Source organism: Prionailurus viverrinus, chromosome B4, assembly GCF_022837055.1.
Source record: "Prionailurus viverrinus isolate Anna chromosome B4, UM_Priviv_1.0, whole genome shotgun sequence".
In the NCBI taxonomy this organism is placed as follows: Eukaryota; Metazoa; Chordata; class Mammalia; order Carnivora; family Felidae; genus Prionailurus; species Prionailurus viverrinus.
The window spans coordinates 35,607,992-35,627,258 of NC_062567.1; the positions used below are offsets into that span (position 1 = coordinate 35,607,992).

Below are 19,267 nucleotides of genomic sequence, written 5' to 3' on the forward strand. Positions count from 1 at the left end.
GATTCATAAAACTAGCTGCACCTGACTTCCCAAGCTGAACCTGACTTCTCATGCTGCTTTTGCGGCTCTTGGGCTCAAATGCAAATGACAGGTATAGAGGTGATAAGTGACATCTATGGACCAATATAGGATATGCCGTTACCTTAGACAGGTCTTCTTTTCCAATAGGTTGCCCTCGAGGAGATGTAGGCATGTGTTCCAAAGGTCTGGCCTGTTGTCTTTGTCCTTCCGCCCTCTGTTGGGAGACCTTTTCCTCTTCTGGGCATTTGCTCAGTGGCTGCTCAAAGCCACCATCCAGGAGCTGGGGCAAGGGGTCTTCTTCAATAGAGATGATTCTGCGGAATGCCCGGGTGAGCGGACCCCCAGGTCCTGGCTCCTCTTCTGGAAGGGGATATCCACTCAGGCCCAGGGAGCTTCTCCTTCTCGAGAAGCCAAATACATCTTCTTCCTCCTCTGACTGGCTACTTTTGGATAGGGAAGGAAGAGAAATGGGGAGAATGGCACAAAATATATCAATATGGAAACCGGAGAGATGTCTCATAGCTCTTTGACAAACAAGATGTCTTGAAAGCTCTGTGACAAACAAGTAACTGAAGAGCATCATGCCTTGGGGGCAGAGAGCTCCAGGAAAGGAAAAAACAAGACCCTGCATTCTTTGGCTCATTCACCCAACACACTTATGGAAGTGCTTAGTGAATATAAAAATGACAAAGTGGTGGTGATGATGATGAAGGTGATGGTGATGATGACGGTGGTAGTGATGATGATGATGAAGGTGGTGGTGAGGATGGTGGTGTTGAAGATGATGAAGGTGGTGTGATGATGATGAAGGTAGTGGTGATAATGATGAAAGTGGTGGTGATGATGGTAGTGATGAAGATGATGAAGGCATTGGTGATGATTATGATGATGTTGATGGTGTGATGATGAAGGTTGTGGTGATGATGATGATAAAGATGGTGGTGATGTTGATGATGATGGCAATCATGAAGGTGGTGGTGATGGTAGTGGTGATGAAGATGATGAAGGTGGTGGTGATGATGATTACCACCAGATATTTAGCTAATGACATAGTCACACACAGGTGGACATGTCCTCCTGGAATGCTCAGCGTAGTGGGGAGTGGAAGCAATAATGGCACAACTAAATATACTTTGACAAGCCATGGGAAGTGCTTAAAAGGTGGAGTGAGGGTGTGAGGAAAGGAGACAGGGGCACCTGGATGGCTTAGTTGGTGGAGTGTTTGACTTCGGCTCAGGTCATGATCTCATGGTTTGTGAGTTCAAGCCCCACATTGGGGTTCACTGCTATCCGTGGAAAGCCCACTTCAGATCCTCTGTCTCCCTCTCTTTGCCCTTCCCCAACTTGTGCTCTCTCAAAAATAAATAAAACATTTAAAAAAAGATCTGGAAATAAAGTATCCACAGTTAACAATCAGGTGGCCTTGGCTGTGGTCCCATACCAGCCCTTACTGACTATGCCACTAGGTAATACACTTCCACCCTTCCAAATCTCAGTTTCCTCAGCATAAAATGTGGCTCATCTCCCCTGCCTATCTCACAAATAAGACAATGCATAAAAGTAGACATGTTCACAAAACAGCCCTCGGCAATGTGAGTGAGGGGTACTGCTGCTCTGGGAGAAGCCCCCACCACAGGATGGACGTCCACTGGCTCCAAAGAAGCTGCCCACTTGGGGATGGGCTTGGGGTTGGAAGCAAGCCAGACAGGGCACCTCTACCTGCTTTTTCTACCTTTCTTTTTCTCTTTCAGTGTCCCTGGAAGTCAGAGTGAAGAGTAAGTGGCCTCAGAGGTCTACGTGCATATTTGCTCCCAGAAGCATCTGAGCATCAAGAATAAGGAAAAGCGGGGCGCCTGGGTGGCGCAGTCGGTTAGGCGTCCGACTTCGGCCAGGTCACGATCTCGCGGTCCGTGAGTTCGAGCCCTGTGTCGGGCTCTGGGCGGATGGCTTGGAGCCTGGAGCCTGTTTCCGATTCTGTGTCTCCCTCTCTCTCTGCCCCGCCCCTGTTCATGCTCTGTCTCTCTCTGTCCCAAAAATAAATAAATGTTGAAAAAAAATTAAAAAAAAAAATAAAAAAAAGAATAAGGAAAAGCAGCAGGAAGTGAAAGGAGGGAACTGGTCAACCAGATGTAGAACGAAAGCACAGGCTGTATTTTCAGAAGGTTTTGACAGCAAAGGCTTCATAGACCCTTCCTGGCACAGGAGCTCGGGTCTCTGTGAACAATTAAAGCTGGGAAGTGTTTTAAATGGAAGTTTGACAGGGAGAATTTTGAGTCCAAAACTGAAACACACATGCACGTCCACACACATGCACACAAATATGCAATGATTAGAAAAGAAAACAGAATGTGAATGACGTAAGGAAATGACAGGGCCAATGGAGAAAGAAGGCAGGGGGGAAGGTCACAGAGTATGCAGAAAAGTGAAGCTACCTTCATTTCCCCCCTGTCTTCAGCTTATAATATTTATTATTCCTAAGGACCAGTAATAGGAAGGAAAAAGGAAAAACTGCATGTATCATTGTCCCAGAGTTAAGTACAACTCCAAAAGATAAATTAAGAGAGAAGGCTTGCTCACAAAAATGGTGACTTAATTTGGTTTCCTTGATATAAAATAAAGAACTTTATAGCAATTCAGGGACTTTTCCAGTTATTTATAAAATCATAGTTTTTAATAGAAGCTGACTGTCCTCTCTCCAACAAATTTCTTCTCTAGTCTATCAACCCTACTGACTGCTTATCCACTTTAGAACACAATTAGTATTCCCATTCACTTTCACTCTGCTTCCACCCAAGTATGTCCATGTGTGCACATGTGAGCAAGTGTGTGAATACACATGCAGCATATTTTTTAAAGGCTTTGCAGCCAGAAAAAAAAATGGCCACCGCAACAGCCCTAAAATGAAGCATTTTTTTGAAAAAAGCTTTTGATTTGGGAAATTCTCGAGCACTATTGACACTCTGTAATACCCTTGGCTTAGCACGACTGTGTTCATTTTTGGTTTTGTCACCAAAGGCTATGTACCAGCAGCAGAGAGCAGTGGCCTCTGCCAAAGTCTGTATTGGAACTGATGGCACACAATTTGTTATTTACTTGATTTCCTGTTTCCTTTACTCAACCATAAGCTCCATGAGAGCAAAGATAGGGTCTATTTTGCTCACCACTGTATACTTCGCACATAGCATAATATCTTGCACATAGGAGGCACTCAATAATGGATTTTATGGCAGGACTCATATTTAACTTATTTTTGGATCTTCACAGAACTCAAAACAATGTCTGGTACAAAGTAAGCCATCGGTGAATGTTTGTTGAATGAATATATTCAATGCTGAGTTGGTGAAAGGCCAACTATTATTGCAGAAACTTGGATCCCCAACTGTATCCCTCTCTGAGCTATTTAGAAAAGGAATTCAGGATGACTGGGTCCAAGCTTTGACTGATGAGCTCATCAACATCTCCAGAGTCACTTCCCCTTTTTGTATTGTGTATTTCATACTTACTGTCCTCAGGGTCTCCTGGATAAGCAAATCTATTCACTTTTTCCCTGGCTTTCATACTTAGGGGTCTGGTTGCCTCTACCTTTATGTGGCCTTTATGTGGATGGAGCAACATGTCAAAAAAGAAGAGAGGGCAGAGGACTGGCTTGCCTCTTTCAGTGGGCAATGAGCCACCCCTTTGGGGACTCCAACTCAATAATGTGCTGTCTAACAACCACAAAAAATGTTATCTTTGAGGTAATTAAATATGAGTCATTGAAAGGAATCTGTCAAGCACAGGCCCTATTCCTGCTTATAAAGGAGTTCAACTATTGGAGACTCCATACCACACTTTAATTTCCCTTCAGAGCCCAAATAGTCATGTCCTTGAAAAACCAAGTGCATTCAGCCTACTCAACAGAGAGCACAGTACCTACAGCCACGCTTCATCTCTCCTGCTCGACCCCTCTCGTCCTCTCTCTCTTTCCTCCACTGATCTACAGCGTCTCTTCAGTTCCTTTCTGTAGACACACACCAGGGTGGGGCAGCCCCAGAAGACGATGTCCTGTCCTAGGGACCTGCTCTGCATAGTCCTCCTCCCACTTGGATGTAGGGTAAGGAAGGAACATGTCCTCCAAGATTCAAGGGGAATGAGTGAAACTGATTCCAGGCTTCCTCACCCAGGGCCACTCCTTGAGAAACAACGGGCTCAGAGCCAGCTCTGGAGGAGTGCAAGACAAATGAACACATAATGAATGAAGAAATACAGGATAACTTACCTCCTAAGAATCCCTCTGCCATCCATATATTTGCCTATCACAGAGCCAGATCTCTGTTTCCAGTTTGCCTTGGAAGCAGCTGTGTTTGCCTTGGCTGCCTTATCTTTCTGCAGAAACACAGAATGCCCTCAGATCCATGCCTGCTGATATGTCCCAATATTTGAGCAGAAAGGGCTCAACTTTCCCACCTCACAGGTCAGGCTCTAAACAAATTTCTGAAGTAAGACGCAATGTTCACATGCTCCCTGTTAACATTCACCCACTCTTTCCTTTTGTTATTGTCTCTTGCCAGGATCCCTCCATCTCCCACCCCAAAATCTAAGGGAATGAATCTATACACAGTTTAGAGCCTGGGGTCCACCTTGTTACCCTTCACAGGAGTACTAACAGTTTGCAAGATGACAATAAGAAGAGATAATGTGGAATGCATAGGAAAATATTTACGCATGGAAATGTCTGTACATCTTTAAATCACACTCATCTGTGTGCCTCTAACTCTTTACTTCCAAAGCCCCAGGAATGAGAAAGGGACTGGCCCAGAAGATCGATTAGCCCAGCGCCCTTGTGGGGGAGGGGAGGAGTCAGGGCTTGCAACCCTGTTGGCAATTCTCCCCAGCAAATGTCTTCCAGAACATGAGGGGGAGTTAGATCACAAGGAAGAATATCTCATCAACCATCCCCACGATTTCCAGTGATTCTTGATGAGAGAAGGAGGGGCTGCAGTGCTCCCAGGGTCCCTGAAGGTATGGCTATAATGATTCCAAATTAATCTTTAATTATTATTCAGCATGAACGTGATTTTATCCCTCTTTTTTCTATTCCCCGCTAGGGGTTGTTAATTCCATTCCCTTTTCAAAGCAAAATGAGTTTGGCAGGTGGAGGGACGTGAGGTCAAAGGATTAGGGGGACATTTGGTTGGAAGTTTCATAATAAATTCAGTGTCACTTCTAAAACAATTATAACCATTATCATCCTCAAACAAACATGTGTAGGCTTAAGCCTTGCTCGAATAGTACACAGAGGTAGGCGGTTGAGAAGTTTGCTGCCAGTCAGTGACAGAAAAGATACAGTGGTGTAACCAGGTCTCCCAGGGATTTGCAGTTATAAACCAGGTCGGACCTAATTCACTGCAAACCGGCTGCCTTGTGCTGACCACATTTAGGCCACTGTCCAGCTAAGGGCCCACAGCATATGACCCTCCTCTTTCCAAGAGTTTTTTTTTTCCCTCAAAAGTATCTATAATATGGAAAAAAGGATAGGCATTCCCTTTCCTCATGTGATAGTTGGGGTCATGGTTCAAGGAAATTAATGACTTGCCCAGGGACATACGAGAAATTCATGGTGTGATAAATCCTGATCATTAGAACATTGCATCAATGAATTCTTCCCTCTTTTTCCTTCCCTTCAGAGCATCCAATGACTCCTATCTAAAAGGGAAGATGAGTAGGAGAACACGGAATCCTGGATTTTGTTTAATGTGGCTCAAAATGATGACCTGTAAATAAATATAGGATTCTGTGCTATTAGGGAAAGTGTGTACTGTAGAGCTCAGGTCTGGAGGAGCAGGGTCCCCACAGGATAAAAAATGGGTACTTAAAATCAGCTATGTTAATAGTCAAATGTACATTTTTAATTTGTTCCATGATTGTGGAAAAATGCAAATTTCATCAAATGATAAAAATTTTAATGAAAGAAAAAAAAAAAACTTGTGAGTGTTTTCGTTAAAAGTGATCATGACATTTCAACTGCACTGCCTCCTGGATGGAGCTACCATGTCCATGTCCAAGAAATCTGTGACCCTCCCAAGCATCGTAGTCTTTTCATGCCAAGAAGAAAGTGTGTTACTTCACGGAAAACTAACACACTGCTACTCAGAAGGCCCCCTCGAATTTTTTATTATTTTCAAAAAATCCATGCCATTTTCTGCTTCTACAGAAAGGGTGAGCCAGACTGCAAGGACATTCTTGGGCCTGTCCCAGCATGGTCTCTGGCGGCCAGGGGACCCAAACCCTGTCGGGAAAGGGAACACAGGGCAATTACCTGAAAACAGATGTCCCGTTCATCCCGAAGGTGTTTGTTCCTTTCCCTGAAAACAGAAAAGGGGAATCTATTCAGACATGGTATTTGCAGTCGAGAAATCCAAGAGCAGCCACTTTGCCAGTGAGAGGAGTGCAGAGAAAGGCTTTATGTGGAAGGCCCAGGGAGCGCGTGGAATCTCTTTCCCAAGGGGGGGGGTGATGGAGGGTAGTTTGTGTGTAAATCAGTTGGAGGCAGGGGTGGGGGGACATAGAATGACTGTGACACCCACCGCCCTTCAGGATCATGCACTGGTCTGTCCTGCCACTAGGGGGAGCCTCCCCCAGAGGGTGACCAGCAGTTCCAGCTGCACCTGTGAGCTTGCTATTGGGCGCGCTCTCTCTCTGAACCATTCATTTCATGCATGCATGCAGTACTCCCACAAATGTCCCCTGAGCACCCACTACATGCTAAGTGAAGTCCTAGCTCTCAAGGTTTACACAAATAGATAAAAGAAAAAGTTTCTGTCCTTGGGGAATTGGTGTTTTAGTGCAGGGTTCATTGCTCTCAAGAAAGATAAAGCAGGGATGTGGAATAAAGAGTGCCAGGGGTGCAGTGGTATTTCAGGAGGCCGGTCAGGGAGGGGCATCTGTGCAGAGGCTTGCAGGAGCGGAGGGGCACTATGCCAGCAGTTGAGGGAAGAGCAGCACAGGCAGTGGAGACAGCAAAGGCTAAGCCTGGAGTCAGGCTCAAACAGGGGTGTGCTAGGAACACAGAAGAGGGCATCAGAGTGCTCAGAGGAGAGCCGCTAGGAAATGAAGTCAGAGGGACACCCAGGTGGCTCAGTCTGTTGAGTGTCTGACTCTTAATCTCGGCTCAGGTCATGATCTCACAGTTTGTGGGTTCGAGCCCCACGTCAGGCTCTGTGCTGACAGTATGGAGCCTGCTTGAAATTCTCTCTCTCCCTCTCTCTCTGCCACTCCCCCCATCAAGATAAATAAATAAACATTTTTTTAAAAAAGCAAATGAGGTCAGAGAAAGGTGAGGGGACAAATGGAGACCTGCTCATTCATAGTCTTGTGGGCCATTGTAGGAACTTGGGATTTTACTCCAGATGAGATATGAAGCCGTGGGGGTTGGGGGAGTAGCAGAGGAGTGTCCTGATCTGACTCAAGTTTTCAAAGGAGCCCTATAGATGCTGTGCTAAGAATACATTGCTGGAGACAAGGGTGGCACCCTGAGAACTGGCCACTCTTTCAAGCAACATGGAGGTCCCTGGTTCCCCTTTCAGTGCAATTGAGGCAGAAGGAGCCTGACTGGAGGGTCAAGAATGTGAGGAAAGGAAGTGGAGATGGAATACAAGTGTAAACAATTCTTTTGAAAGGTTTTGAAAGCCATTAAAGAAATGCAAAGTAGCTGGATGTGTAAGTGGTGACAGGAGCTACTGGGTAAGAAATGCTATAGGACATTGGTTGGTCTCCCCAAAAGAGAAACAACCAGCCATGGAGGAGAGACAATACCCGCTGGACCAGCCCTTGAGGAAGGTCTCATTCTAGTGCACATTTGGGAGAGCCAGGCACATGGGGCTTTCAGCCACCACGACAGAGAAGGCAGGAGGTAGGCATGGATTGGCACAGGGGACATGCTCATGTGATGGTTCTGCCTGTCTCCATGATAGTAGCAAAGCCTGAGAATGGCAAAGGGAGAGTTTCCTTCCAGAAGGCCCCTCGCTCTATGCTGGCAGAGAGGTTAGCAGCCCTGCACCCGGGTGAGGACATGGGGGCCCCGGGAAGCCCCATCTCCATCAGGGAGTTCACTGTGGTGTTTCCTGCTTCGTGCAGTCATCTCCAGGCAGAAGCTTCGGCAGTCAAAGAGATGCTACACCCTCTAAATAAATGTCCACCTTAATTCACACTAATGCCCTGTCGTGATGGTCACTCATATATATATCATCTCACTCTCAAGAGAAGCCTGTGAGGCAGGCATGAGAAAACTAACATTCCATCTGGTTAAGTCAATTGCCCAAGGTCACACAAAGTAATAAGGGTAGTGCTGGGTCTTGACCCAGATCCGGCCCCAAAGTCCATGTTCCCAACTGAGCCCCCTGAAATTGTTTCCTTTTGCTGCTACTTGCCCCTAGGAGGGCAGTCCCTTCCTCACACTGTCATATCCCAGCCATTGCCATGATGGGGGCAGACCCCCATCCTCCCCCCCAACTTCCAACTTGACATCCCTTGCCTCGGCATTATCTCTGTCCTTGATTCCCATTTCCCCACTGCTGTCTGTCACTACCCGATGATTTCACTGTGGAGGAAAAATCTGCCATGGGGGCCTTCCTTGCTACGGATGGACTTTGACCTGCTGCAGAATCTAAGCTTGTATGCATGTGATAGCACAGAAAGACTTTGGGCATGTAATTCTGCACAAATGCCAGTCTCCATCAAAAAGACCCATGCGTTTGTAGAGATCTGCCTTGTCATTCTCCTCTGCTCATTCGCTTTGAATCTGTCCTTTTCTTCTAAGTACAACAGAAAAAAAGGGGAAAAATCAAAATTTGTCCTTGTACACCCTGTTCTCTTCACTAAAGCCTTCTAAGATTCAAGACCTGCTCTCAAATGGATTAGAACTTGGTCATGTCAGAACCCCCTTCCATCTCCCCAGCCTTTGCAGTCCTGTTTGAATCATGTATTGAGGGAAGTAAATCTGAAATGCATTCAGTTCTGAGCGCTTTTCAATTTGGTAGCATCACAGATGCCAGACACGGTGACCTCACCTTGCTTTCAAATAAAACAAAACAAGTCAGAGTGTACCTGATTTAAGACAACTGCACTCTAAAAACCAGAACCTGGGGAGCCTGGGTGGCTCAGTCGGTTAAGCAGATGACTCTTGATTTTGGCTCAGGTCATGATCTCATGGTTTGTGAGTTCGAGCTCCACATTGGGCTCTGTGCGGACAGCGTGGAGCCTGCTTGGGATTCTTCTCTCTCTCTCCCTCCAGCACTCTATCTCTCTCAAAATAAATGAAATAGCTTAAACAAAAATAAAAAGCAGAACCCAAAGTGCTCGTGCCCCATCACCATTCCCAAGAGGTGTTTGGCAGACAGAAGGCACTGTAACTTGGAAACCTCACATGCAAAAGTGAAAATCCCATCTTTCCACACGCAGGTTTTGTTTTGGGTTTGGTTTCGGCACATTCCAGACCAATGAGCTTTGAATTTACAGTAAGTTTTAGCAAGTGGAGGAAACTCCAAACTCCTTTGCTCTGTTTATGCTCTGTTTGTGACTCATTTGCTCATTCAACAGACATTAGGAGACTATGGCAGAATCAAGAGAATCAGCCAGATACAGATCTCAATTCTGACTCCTGGAGTGTCTGTCTCCTTTGGTAAATTGCTTCACTTCTCTGCTATCATTTTCCTTCTCTGTTAATTCCCCTATCAGGAACTGCCCTCCTTTCTTTAATTTTGTTGAAGATGAAAGGCATACCAGGGGCACCTGGGTGGCTCAGTTGGTTGAGCGTCTTGACTTCGGCTTAGATCATGTCTCAAGTTCATGGGTTTGACCCCACATGTGGAGCCTACTTGATTCTCTGTCTCCCTTTCTCTCTGCCTCTCCCCAGCTTGCGCTCTCTCTCCCTCAAAAATAAACATCAATTTTTTTTTTTAAAGAGAAAGGGATACTATATCTTCCACTGGGTAGATGCTCAAGAAATTCAGTTCCGCTCCTACCTAAGCAAGTACCACATAAGGTGCTGTGGGAGATGCCACAAAGAATGAGGCAGAGCCTACCTGCAGATGTACAAACTGGAGAGGGATGTGGGTGTGTGTGTGAATGGACCAAACATAATATGCTGGGGATCAGGGGAATGAGGGCACTCTCTCAGCAGCTTGATCATCCAGAACGTAGGCAGGGAAGACTTTCAGCCTAGCTCCTCCAACCCAAGGAATGTGGGATATGCTCTCAGAACACATCTGGTGCTGACACACCTCAGGAGATCCAGCTGTTTCAGAAGCCCCGACTTCTCACGCTGCAGACTCTCCGTCACACGGTATACTTCCCTGAAGAAGAGGCCAACACAGACTTATGAGCTTCTATAGCAGGGATTTAAGCCACCACGGTGTGAGGGGCTGTGTTGTAGTTGGATGTCCAGGGCACCCAGGACCAGCAGGTAGCACCCCACCCTGGGGTCAGAGGGATATGCCTCCCATGATGAGCACCTGCTGTGTACAGGTGGTTACAGCTATGATCTCACTTCATCATCACAGACTCCCAATTTGGAAGGTGAGATTACCCCTATTTTATAGACACAGACAGAGAACCAGTAACTCTCCCCATGTCCCATAGACAATCCACGGCTGAGTAGATTAGGACCCCCTACTCCCAAACCCATGAACAGGGCTTCATAATAATCACTTGGCCTTCCCAGGCTCCAGGTGACCCTGTCCTACCCAGAACCAATACTCTCCAGCCCAAGCCTGCAAGTGAGAGCAGAACTTGTATTTTTCCTGTAGCTGGTTTCATTTGTTTCCAGGAGCTACAGAAGAATCCTTTCCCCTTCCCCATCCTCCCCTATAAGTCTCCAATCTGTTCTTAGATCTCTGTAATTTCCTCTGTTGGTCATTCATTTCTTTCACTTAGGAGTTCTCATCTCTAGCCATAAAGCAGAGATCAAATGTATCAATTATAATCAGATACTTAGATCACAGTGTGAACACGTCAATCATGTCAATCACCCTTTGAGTAAGGGGAGGGAGGAGCTGAGAGGTAGTGGAGGTGTCTGGAGACCAACTCAGATGGTGAGGTAGGAACTGCCTGGTTTGTCTGCATCTCTAAATGCAACCCAGTGCCCAGCATGAAGGTGTCGTCAACAAAAAGCAGTAAGAAACAGGGGGCCCTGGGTGGCTCAGTTGGTTAAGCGTCCAACTCTTCGTTTCAGCTCAGGTCATGATCTCACAGTTCGTGGGTTCAAGCCCTACATCAGGCTCCATACTGACAGCTTGGAGCCTGGAGCCTGCTTGGGATTCTCTGTCTCCCTCTCTCTCTGCCCCTCCCTCGCTTGTGCACTCTTCATGCTCTCTTTCTTTCAAAATAAATACATAAACAACAACAACAACAACAAACGAATAGCAGTAAGAAACAAAAGGAGAGAGGGCAGAGAGTGGGGGAGGAAAGAAGGAGGCAGGTATGGAGGAAGGAAGAAAGGAAGGGAGGGGTGAGTCGGGGAGGTATTCAACACCACCCGGGGAAGAAAGAAAAAAAAGGAAAGCAGAATTGGGTGACACTGGAAAATAAGCCTTGCTGAACTTCGCAACTTTGCCTCCATCCTTCCCTCTGGGCTCTTGGCTGTGCTTTTAGAAATGTTTAAATCACCCCTAAGGTTACTGCAAAAGGCCCAAAGTTCCACATTTCCAAACCACAGCATAGTTGCTAGTGTAGGGAGCATCTTATAGTCTCACAAAATGCGTCCATTTCCATAGGCTGTCCAGACTACCCCGATTGTGCACACACCGGGCTGGGCGGGGACAGTCACCCCTCTGCCGCACCCTCAATGTCATTACTGAGCTGGCGAAAACAGCACCTGCTTGCTCGGTCCATAAGTCTTGAGCCCACCTCACAACAGATTCCTTAAAAGGTATCTATGTGGTTCTTCCCCCTTTATGGAATAATTATAAAGTCAATTTACAACAATAACAGACCGAATCAAATTCTAAGTTCACCTCAGACAATCCTAATTAAGCAATAAAACTTCTCTAGCTCCTGCAGAGATGCCAATTCCAAACACTTTATTACCAATTATATTTAATTTCAACTTGAGGGAAAACACTGTATTTCCCATTATCCAAACCGGGTCCCCAAATCCCTGTCTAGGATTCTGCTGTGATGAGCAGTATGTGAGCACAGCTGTTTGCTGCTGTGGTGCCCTGTGAGCCACGATGGCTTTGTGGATCCTCTGTCCCAGCCCTGGGTTCTGATTCTCAACCAGGAGCAGACGACTCTACCCCTGCTAAGGGAAATCACTCCCTGGACACCTGACATCTGTGTTCTCACAGAACATTTGATTTAGGAGCGATTCCTAAGAAATAAGGCATTCCAGGTCTTTGCACTGTAGACACAACAGAGTTGACTGCTGGAGACACACACACACACACACACACATTACATATTGATGAAATATGTCTACCTATTTGTCTAATAAACATGCATCTATTTAGATACACACACATTGTCAGATTTTGTCTGTGTTCACAAAAAGGAAGGCATCTAACCTAGACATTCTAAAGGTCTGTACTTGGTACTATGTGGACTGAAAGAGAAAGAAATTACCATTTTTCATAGGAGTGACTGGTGACAGGTTTATGGCTGTCTTTAGGGAACTGCTGTTGGCTTTATTTTCTGGAGAGGGATGAGAGAGGGAGCATCTCCAAAATATATCGCCAAGTGAAAACACAGGCAAATGCAGAACAGTGTGTAAATGAAAAGTGTGTGTGTGTGCTTGTATATGCATAGAACACTCTGGAAGGATCCACAAGAAACCCTGAGGGGTGGCCTCTGGGTCTTTGCAGACCTCTTGCTGAGTATAGATCCTTTTGTGTCTCGTCATAAACTACCCACCCCAAATAAAAATTCATTAACAAAATAAACAGGTGCTGCTTTCCAGCTGACCTTCATCTTTATGTTATCTCTCCTGCTTGATTGTTCTTTCTTTATCTTATTTTAAAATCAAGTTCTCCCTCCTTGAGCATCTTTGGAGAACAGAAAAATTAATTTTGCCCATTTAGAATTCTAGCTGATAAGTGACTAAGTCTTTTTATCTCCCAGTACCGTCCTCTCCTTTCCCAGCTGCTCTGGTGCAGCATCAGACAGCAAGACATTGTGAGTTGGGGGGGAAGCACATGATATGGGGAGAACTCGGCTCTGTCCCTGTTTTCTGGCACTAGCTAGCTGTGTGGCTTTGTGTCACTGCATCTCTCTGAGCCTCAAGTTCTTCATTTATAAAATGAAGAGGTGGATTAGAGCACTCACCTGCTATCAGTACCGCAGATCTAGGACTCTGTTCTACAGGGAACCAGCTAAGGCTCTCACTGCCCTCTCTCCTGACCTCCCCAGACAGGACACACTCTCCTGGGCTCCAGCATGCTTTCCAGCTGCATAAGGCATTGTGCGCTTTTTGAAAACAAGTCATGAAGTTCTTGAAATCATTTATCTCTTCCTCCTGACCCTCTTTTTCAGTTCCCAGCCTCCAGAGATTGTCTCTGGCTTGGTTAATTAAGATAAGACTTCAGAAAGATTTTAATCCTCATGCTGTGATTTGATACCCTGGCACTGGGTGCTTATTTCCATTTGCTGTTCTAATGCTGGTGCCTTCAGATGTTTGTTGTTTTAAAACTTGATTCAATTTTAAGAGCCTGAGTCCTTAATTCTGTTTGTAAAGTTAAATGCCTGTGCCTTGTTGGCCTGCTCTCAATGAGGAGGAACTGATTTTGCTCATTTACAATGAAATACACTGTCCTCCCCTGGTCACCCAAGAATTGGAGTGAAGGGGTTTGTCTTAAGTCAGCTGCTCAGAATACATTTTCTTTTTAACTGGAGAAATCTCGGGTCACCTGGGTGGCTCAGTCCATTAAGCATCCGACTTTGGCTCAGGTCATGATCTCATAGTTTGTGAGTTCCAGTCCCACGTCGGGCTCTGTGTTGACAGCTCAGAGCCTGGAGCCTGCTTCAGATTCTGTGTCTCCTCTCTCTGCCCCTACCCTGCTCATTCTCTGTCTCTGTCTCTCAAAAATAAATAAACATTAAAAAAAATAAAATCAATAAATAAAAAAACTAGAGAAGTCTTTTTAGGGTAAAACTCCACATGCAAACACATTTCCTCTCTTTCACCCTGGCAAATCAGTCCAAAACAGTACAGGACAGCACACACAGGACAGACAGCAGAACAATTTGATTTAGGCCAACGGACCCAAATTTTGCCATCATTCAGACGGAGTGAGGGCTTTCCCTTTTGAACAAGGACAGTTAACGTATGTAACACTCAGGCACTGGTAAGTAATACTGCCCTTTCCTCTGAAATCACACTGTTTAAATACCTGGCACAGGACCAGGCACACGTTACCTTCTGCAGAATGAATGAAGGGAATGAACGAATGCATGAATGAGTGATGAGTGAATGATGGCCAGTCCCATTCCTGAGTACATATTTTCTGGCCGGTTCATGATTCACTGTGTAAAGTCAGCAAGATGTGTCTAGCACGGAGTGTTGCGCTAGAGAGTTACTGAAAACCTCTGACTCTTAGCTTCCTCGTCCATAACTTAGAGTTGATAATAACAGTACCTGCCACATCAGGATGCTGTAAAGTTCATATGAAACAATGTCAAATTGTTGACATAGGTGAGATATGTTGAATGTACAACATGGTACCTGGGGCAGAGCCGTCTGCAATAAATTTTTGACAAATGAGTAAGTAAACAAATATAAATGTGTGAACAAATAAGTGGGATTCCTGTCCCTGGGCACGCCAAAGAGTGCATTTGTTCTCAGAACCTAACACTCCCAAGACGACTGTTGGCAGCTCCTCAGCCCCAGCCTGCAGACCCAGCTCTTGATTCTTCCTTACGTGTGCTTCTGCCTAGCAGGCTGAGTCCACTGGTCACACACCAAGAGCAGGTCACTGGCAAACCAGGCCCTGAGAGATGTGGGGCTCACCACACTGTGTCCACACAGAGGGACACTGGTAGGAGAGAGTAGGCAGACTGCAGTGAAGATTCCAGGGTACTGTCATATACTCCATCAGATTAAATCTCAGAAGCCTACCTGCTTCACTCTCGTCCTGGGTCTCTAACCTATGACAGTCACGTGTGGTCTGTCCACACACTCAGCCTTTTCTCAGTGACCGCCCTGTATTTGTTGGGTGGATAACACATCTTTTGAATCACATGATACATTTCCCAAGAACAGGGTTGTAGATTTCCTGTCAATCCTAGATTCTGCTTGCTACAGTGCTGGTCTGCTTGATGGCCTCGGGATCCTAGAAGAGATTTCAGGGACCAAGGAGCCCTTGAGCCCCACGTTCTAGGCAAGGCGACAGGGTCTCCAAGGGAGGAGACGATGTCATGCTCACAGCAGGGGGTAAGGCTGGACAGCAGGGACAGGAACCCATGAGGGCCAGACTCACATCTCCTTCTCCTGGTGGAGTTGGTGGGCCTCTTGCTGGAGGCTCTCCAGCTGTTTCCGGGCATCCTGCAGCTCCCGGGAGGTCCGCTCCAGCTCCCGGGCCAGCTCCTGGTTTGTGACTCTCAGCTTGGTGTTCTCAGCCTTGGTTTCATGCTCATCATTTTGCAGGGTGGTGCACTGGCCTTCCAGCTGGAAAGGAAGGTGGGGGAGCAGGAGGGAATGGTGAACAACCCCCATCCCATCTGGCTCCGCCCCAGTCTCCCCTCACTTTCTCCACCTGTGGGCAGGAGCCCTCACTGCCAGCCCTCGCTGCCCTTGGGACTCGACAGGCTTTGTCCTGCTCCTTAAGTCACACAGATGCACTTTTGGAGGCAGGGAGGAATGGCCAGAGCACATCTCATCTCTCCCCTGTCTCCACAGGGCTACTGAACAGTCCAGAGGGAACAGCACCATTCACAAAGACTGCTGGGAAAGGGAGGTCAACAATCCATCTGTGTCCCCAATCCCGGTGACAATAATGATGCCATTAGCATCTCATCCATAGTCTTGAGAGCCAACCTAAATCCCTCTTGTCCTTTCAGCCAATTGTCCCCCTTGGCCCTGATGGACCTGGGAAGCAGCTAGTGGCAGCTAACTGTCCTTCCTAATTTTGAATTCTGACAGCAAATCTGTGTATCCCCTTTTCTTTGCTCCGCTAAATAAATCCATTCCTTTAATCTAGAGAAATGTTGTGTGGTGGCCAGAAACCCTGGAAATTCTTAGGAAACAGCTAAAACAGGTCAGACCAAACACATACCTTTTTTTTTTCATGTCCCAAAAGGAACTAAAAAAACCTGCATTTGTATAACTGCAGCATTTCTTGGCTGGTGATTCTGCTTTGCAAAGCTTCTAACCCTCTCACCAGAGGAGGAATCAAACCAAGGCAAATATATCATAATAAATTTAGTTTTATAAATGTGGCCAGTGAGGGGAAGAGGAGGCAGCAACAAGGAATTTTGTGTGATTCTCAAGAGGCTCCTGTGTAATCAGGCAAGCATGCAGTAATTAAATCGAGTGGTAATCATTCGTTTGAGGGATAAGTCTAATTGGTAAGAACTTAATGCATAATAGTGAGGGGGAGAAAGAGTAGAAGCAAGGGATAGCTGTGGAAGGGTAATGGGAAGGCAGCTGGCAGTTCCTCCAGTGGAAATTATCGTGTTGCAAGAGAAAGAAACCAAGGGGCGCATGGGTGACTCTTGGTTTCAGCTCAGGTCATGATCTCATGGTTTCATGAGTTCGAGCCCCACACTGGGCTCTGTGCTGACAGCTCAGAGCCTGCTTGGGATTCTCTCGATCCCTCTCTCTCTCTCTCTCTCTGCCCCTCCCCTGCTCAGACTGTCTCTGTCTCTCTCAAAAATAAACTTAAAAAAAAAGAATTTATTAAAAAAAGAAAGAAAGAAACCAGAATGCATACATAGGTCAGGGAGCAGCAGGAGAGGGACAGTCTCTAGCCTCAGCATGGGGTAGCTTCAAGCATATTTTACTGTGTTGCTGAAAATAGCCCTCTCTATACAAATGGATGCGGTGTGTCTGGGTCTGTCCAGGGCTGGATTACTTCCAGAGCCAGACAAAACAAAACGGGAGGCCAAGTGACATTCTGGCCTTCTCTCCCCCACGAGCCCTCACCTTGGAGAGGAGTCTATGATTGTGAAGTTTGCCTAGGTAATCAATCTTCCTGAGGTCATTAGGCAGCCATGGTGGCTGGACACCACCCTACACAGTGTACTGCCCAGACCGCCTCGTGGGGGCTCAAGTGCATCAGAGGAACATCTGGTGTCTGCATCCATCCTGTGGGGTGATGGGCATAGCCACACACACACACAAAAAAAGGCTAAGGAACCTCTTCCGGGCACACAGGAAAACAGGGGATGGGCAAATTGATCTTTGAAGAGTCTCTTCCAGCTGGAGGCATCCATGGCCATCCCAGTGGGAAGACATCACTGCAGCCTCCCACAAAGCATTAGTGACTCCGTCCTTTGTACCTCAGCACCCCCCTCTCCTCTTACCAGGATGCAGGAAACAAATTAATGTTTGGCATTCTGGCGGCTCCTGGGTGTAATTAGGTTGACAATGTCTTCAGATGCCTCGAGGGAGAACTCTTGGCAACTTTTCCCAACTAAACACCTGGCGCTGGAGAGGTAAAGGCTTTATCCTGAGATCACCTGTGGTTTCAAAATGCTATCTTTTGTACAGCTAAATGGTTCTCCTCTGATTAAAAACAGACAAACAAACAAACCCAAATCCTTGAGTGAATAGCAGGGAAAGTGGGCAAGAGCCGGGAGGGGGGAGGAGGATGGAGAGAGGAACCAGGTGCTCCAAGGCCGTGGCAAAGGCGCACCTGCTGCTGCTTCTGGATGAGCTGCTCCAGCTCCTGCTCCTTGGATAACAGCTTCTGCTCCAGCTCCTGACTGCGGGCCTGAAACCTCTCCATGTCCTGCCGGGCCAGAGAGAAGGACGCGTGAGGCCCCAGGGCACTTGGGATGGAGATTTGTCCCCCACCTTGCACCTGCTCAACAGCAGGGCCTCCCCATCCTTTTGGATTGTAGGGCCCTTCCCACAACATTCCAGGGCTTCGATGCCCTGCCTGGCTGGTCAGGGAGGCCCACTGGGACGGAGACAGAGCAAGTGCTCATAAGGGGTCATGCCAACTCCCCAACTCCCACCATGTGTGACCATGACCAATGACTGTGCACCGCTCCCCCAGAGAGAGACAGTGTTGGTTAGTGGTGGAGTACTGAACATAGAGAATCTCACACCTCCATCTCTTTATCTCTAAATTGGGGGGGGGGGAGTATCCTTCTAATGTGGATATTCTGTTCCACGTTGGGTACAGTCATTTGTTCCCTCACACTACCCCTTGCTCGGGAAACACAGGGCATTACTTCTTCCCCTTGAGGGTCTAGGTCCTCACCGTGTCCCACCATGATTGAGGTGTCCCAGCCTTGCTCTTGTGATAGCTCTGCCTCTGTGATCCACAGCCCCTCCCCTCCCACCCTAGAACTGGTCTTCCCCACTCAGGAAGCTGCTGACGCAGTGAGAAAGGGCTTGGGGTGGGGTAAAGAGAAAACTGTGTGGGCTGTCTGGACGCCTGACACTCTCACAGAGCCTGGTCTGGTCTCACAGACGCCCTCATCTGGGCGTCAGGAGACTGGGGCTCCAGCCCTGGTCTTACCTAGCTGACTTGACTTCATTCATCTATCATTGTTTCTTTGTTCACAGGACAGAAACAAAAATATGCAGGCCACCTACAGCTCTTCACTCCCCTGAAGGCAGAAATGAGGTGTGAAACTTCCAGGGAGAGAAGAAACCATTATAATGTGCATAGAGCTCATGACAGGAGCCCCTGGGGTTCCACCTGCCTTGGAGGACAGCCTGGAATGCTGGACACTAGAGGGGCTATGAGGCTGGGTGTGATGGTGGCACCAGGGTGTTGGGAGCACACAACCACTCTCAGGACACAGGCCTTTGGACACCTCCGTTCCAAGGCTCAGAATTATTTCCTGGACTCATCTTTTGTAGACACTACCTGGTCCTCAGCCTGTTCTCAGGTAGGTACATGGAGCTCAGGGACAGCCTGTGATCGCCCTCACATCAACCACAGGCAACGATAGGGGGAAGATCTGACCGGGAAGCTCCTGCTGTCAACACCTTCACCGGGGAACCTGCTTCGTTCAGCTTGGCTGTCACTCACAGAGTAGGTGCCCCATGAACAGTGCTGGGGAGGCGGGTAGCTCCACAAGTCCAGCACGGATGCTGCCATCC

At 47.1% G+C, this 19,267-nt stretch overlaps 1 protein-coding gene across 10 annotated transcripts in view; it reads right to left on the bottom strand.

The window, feature by feature from the left end:
- The window catches only part of CRACR2A (calcium release activated channel regulator 2A), a 136,406-nt gene that overhangs the window by 26,729 nt on the left and 90,410 nt on the right, over nt 1-19,267 (bottom strand). For 9 of the 10 annotated variants that reach the window (XR_007153947.1, XR_007153948.1, XM_047866688.1 and 6 more), the window contains 6 exons: nt 17,844-17,939; nt 15,468-15,655; nt 10,281-10,352; nt 6,320-6,365; nt 4,280-4,386; nt 143-464 (listed from right to left, as the gene is read on the bottom strand). Coding sequence is in view for 8 of the 10 variants with exons in the window: in XM_047866688.1 (XP_047722644.1) it covers nt 143-464; nt 4,280-4,386; nt 6,320-6,365; nt 10,281-10,352; nt 15,468-15,655; nt 17,844-17,939 (831 nt within the window). In the remaining 2 variants the exon portion in view is untranslated. The remainder of the gene's footprint in view (nt 1-142; nt 465-4,279; nt 4,387-6,319; nt 6,366-10,280; nt 10,353-15,467; nt 15,656-17,843; nt 17,940-19,267) is intronic. The other variant, XM_047866689.1, reaches the window with a different exon arrangement.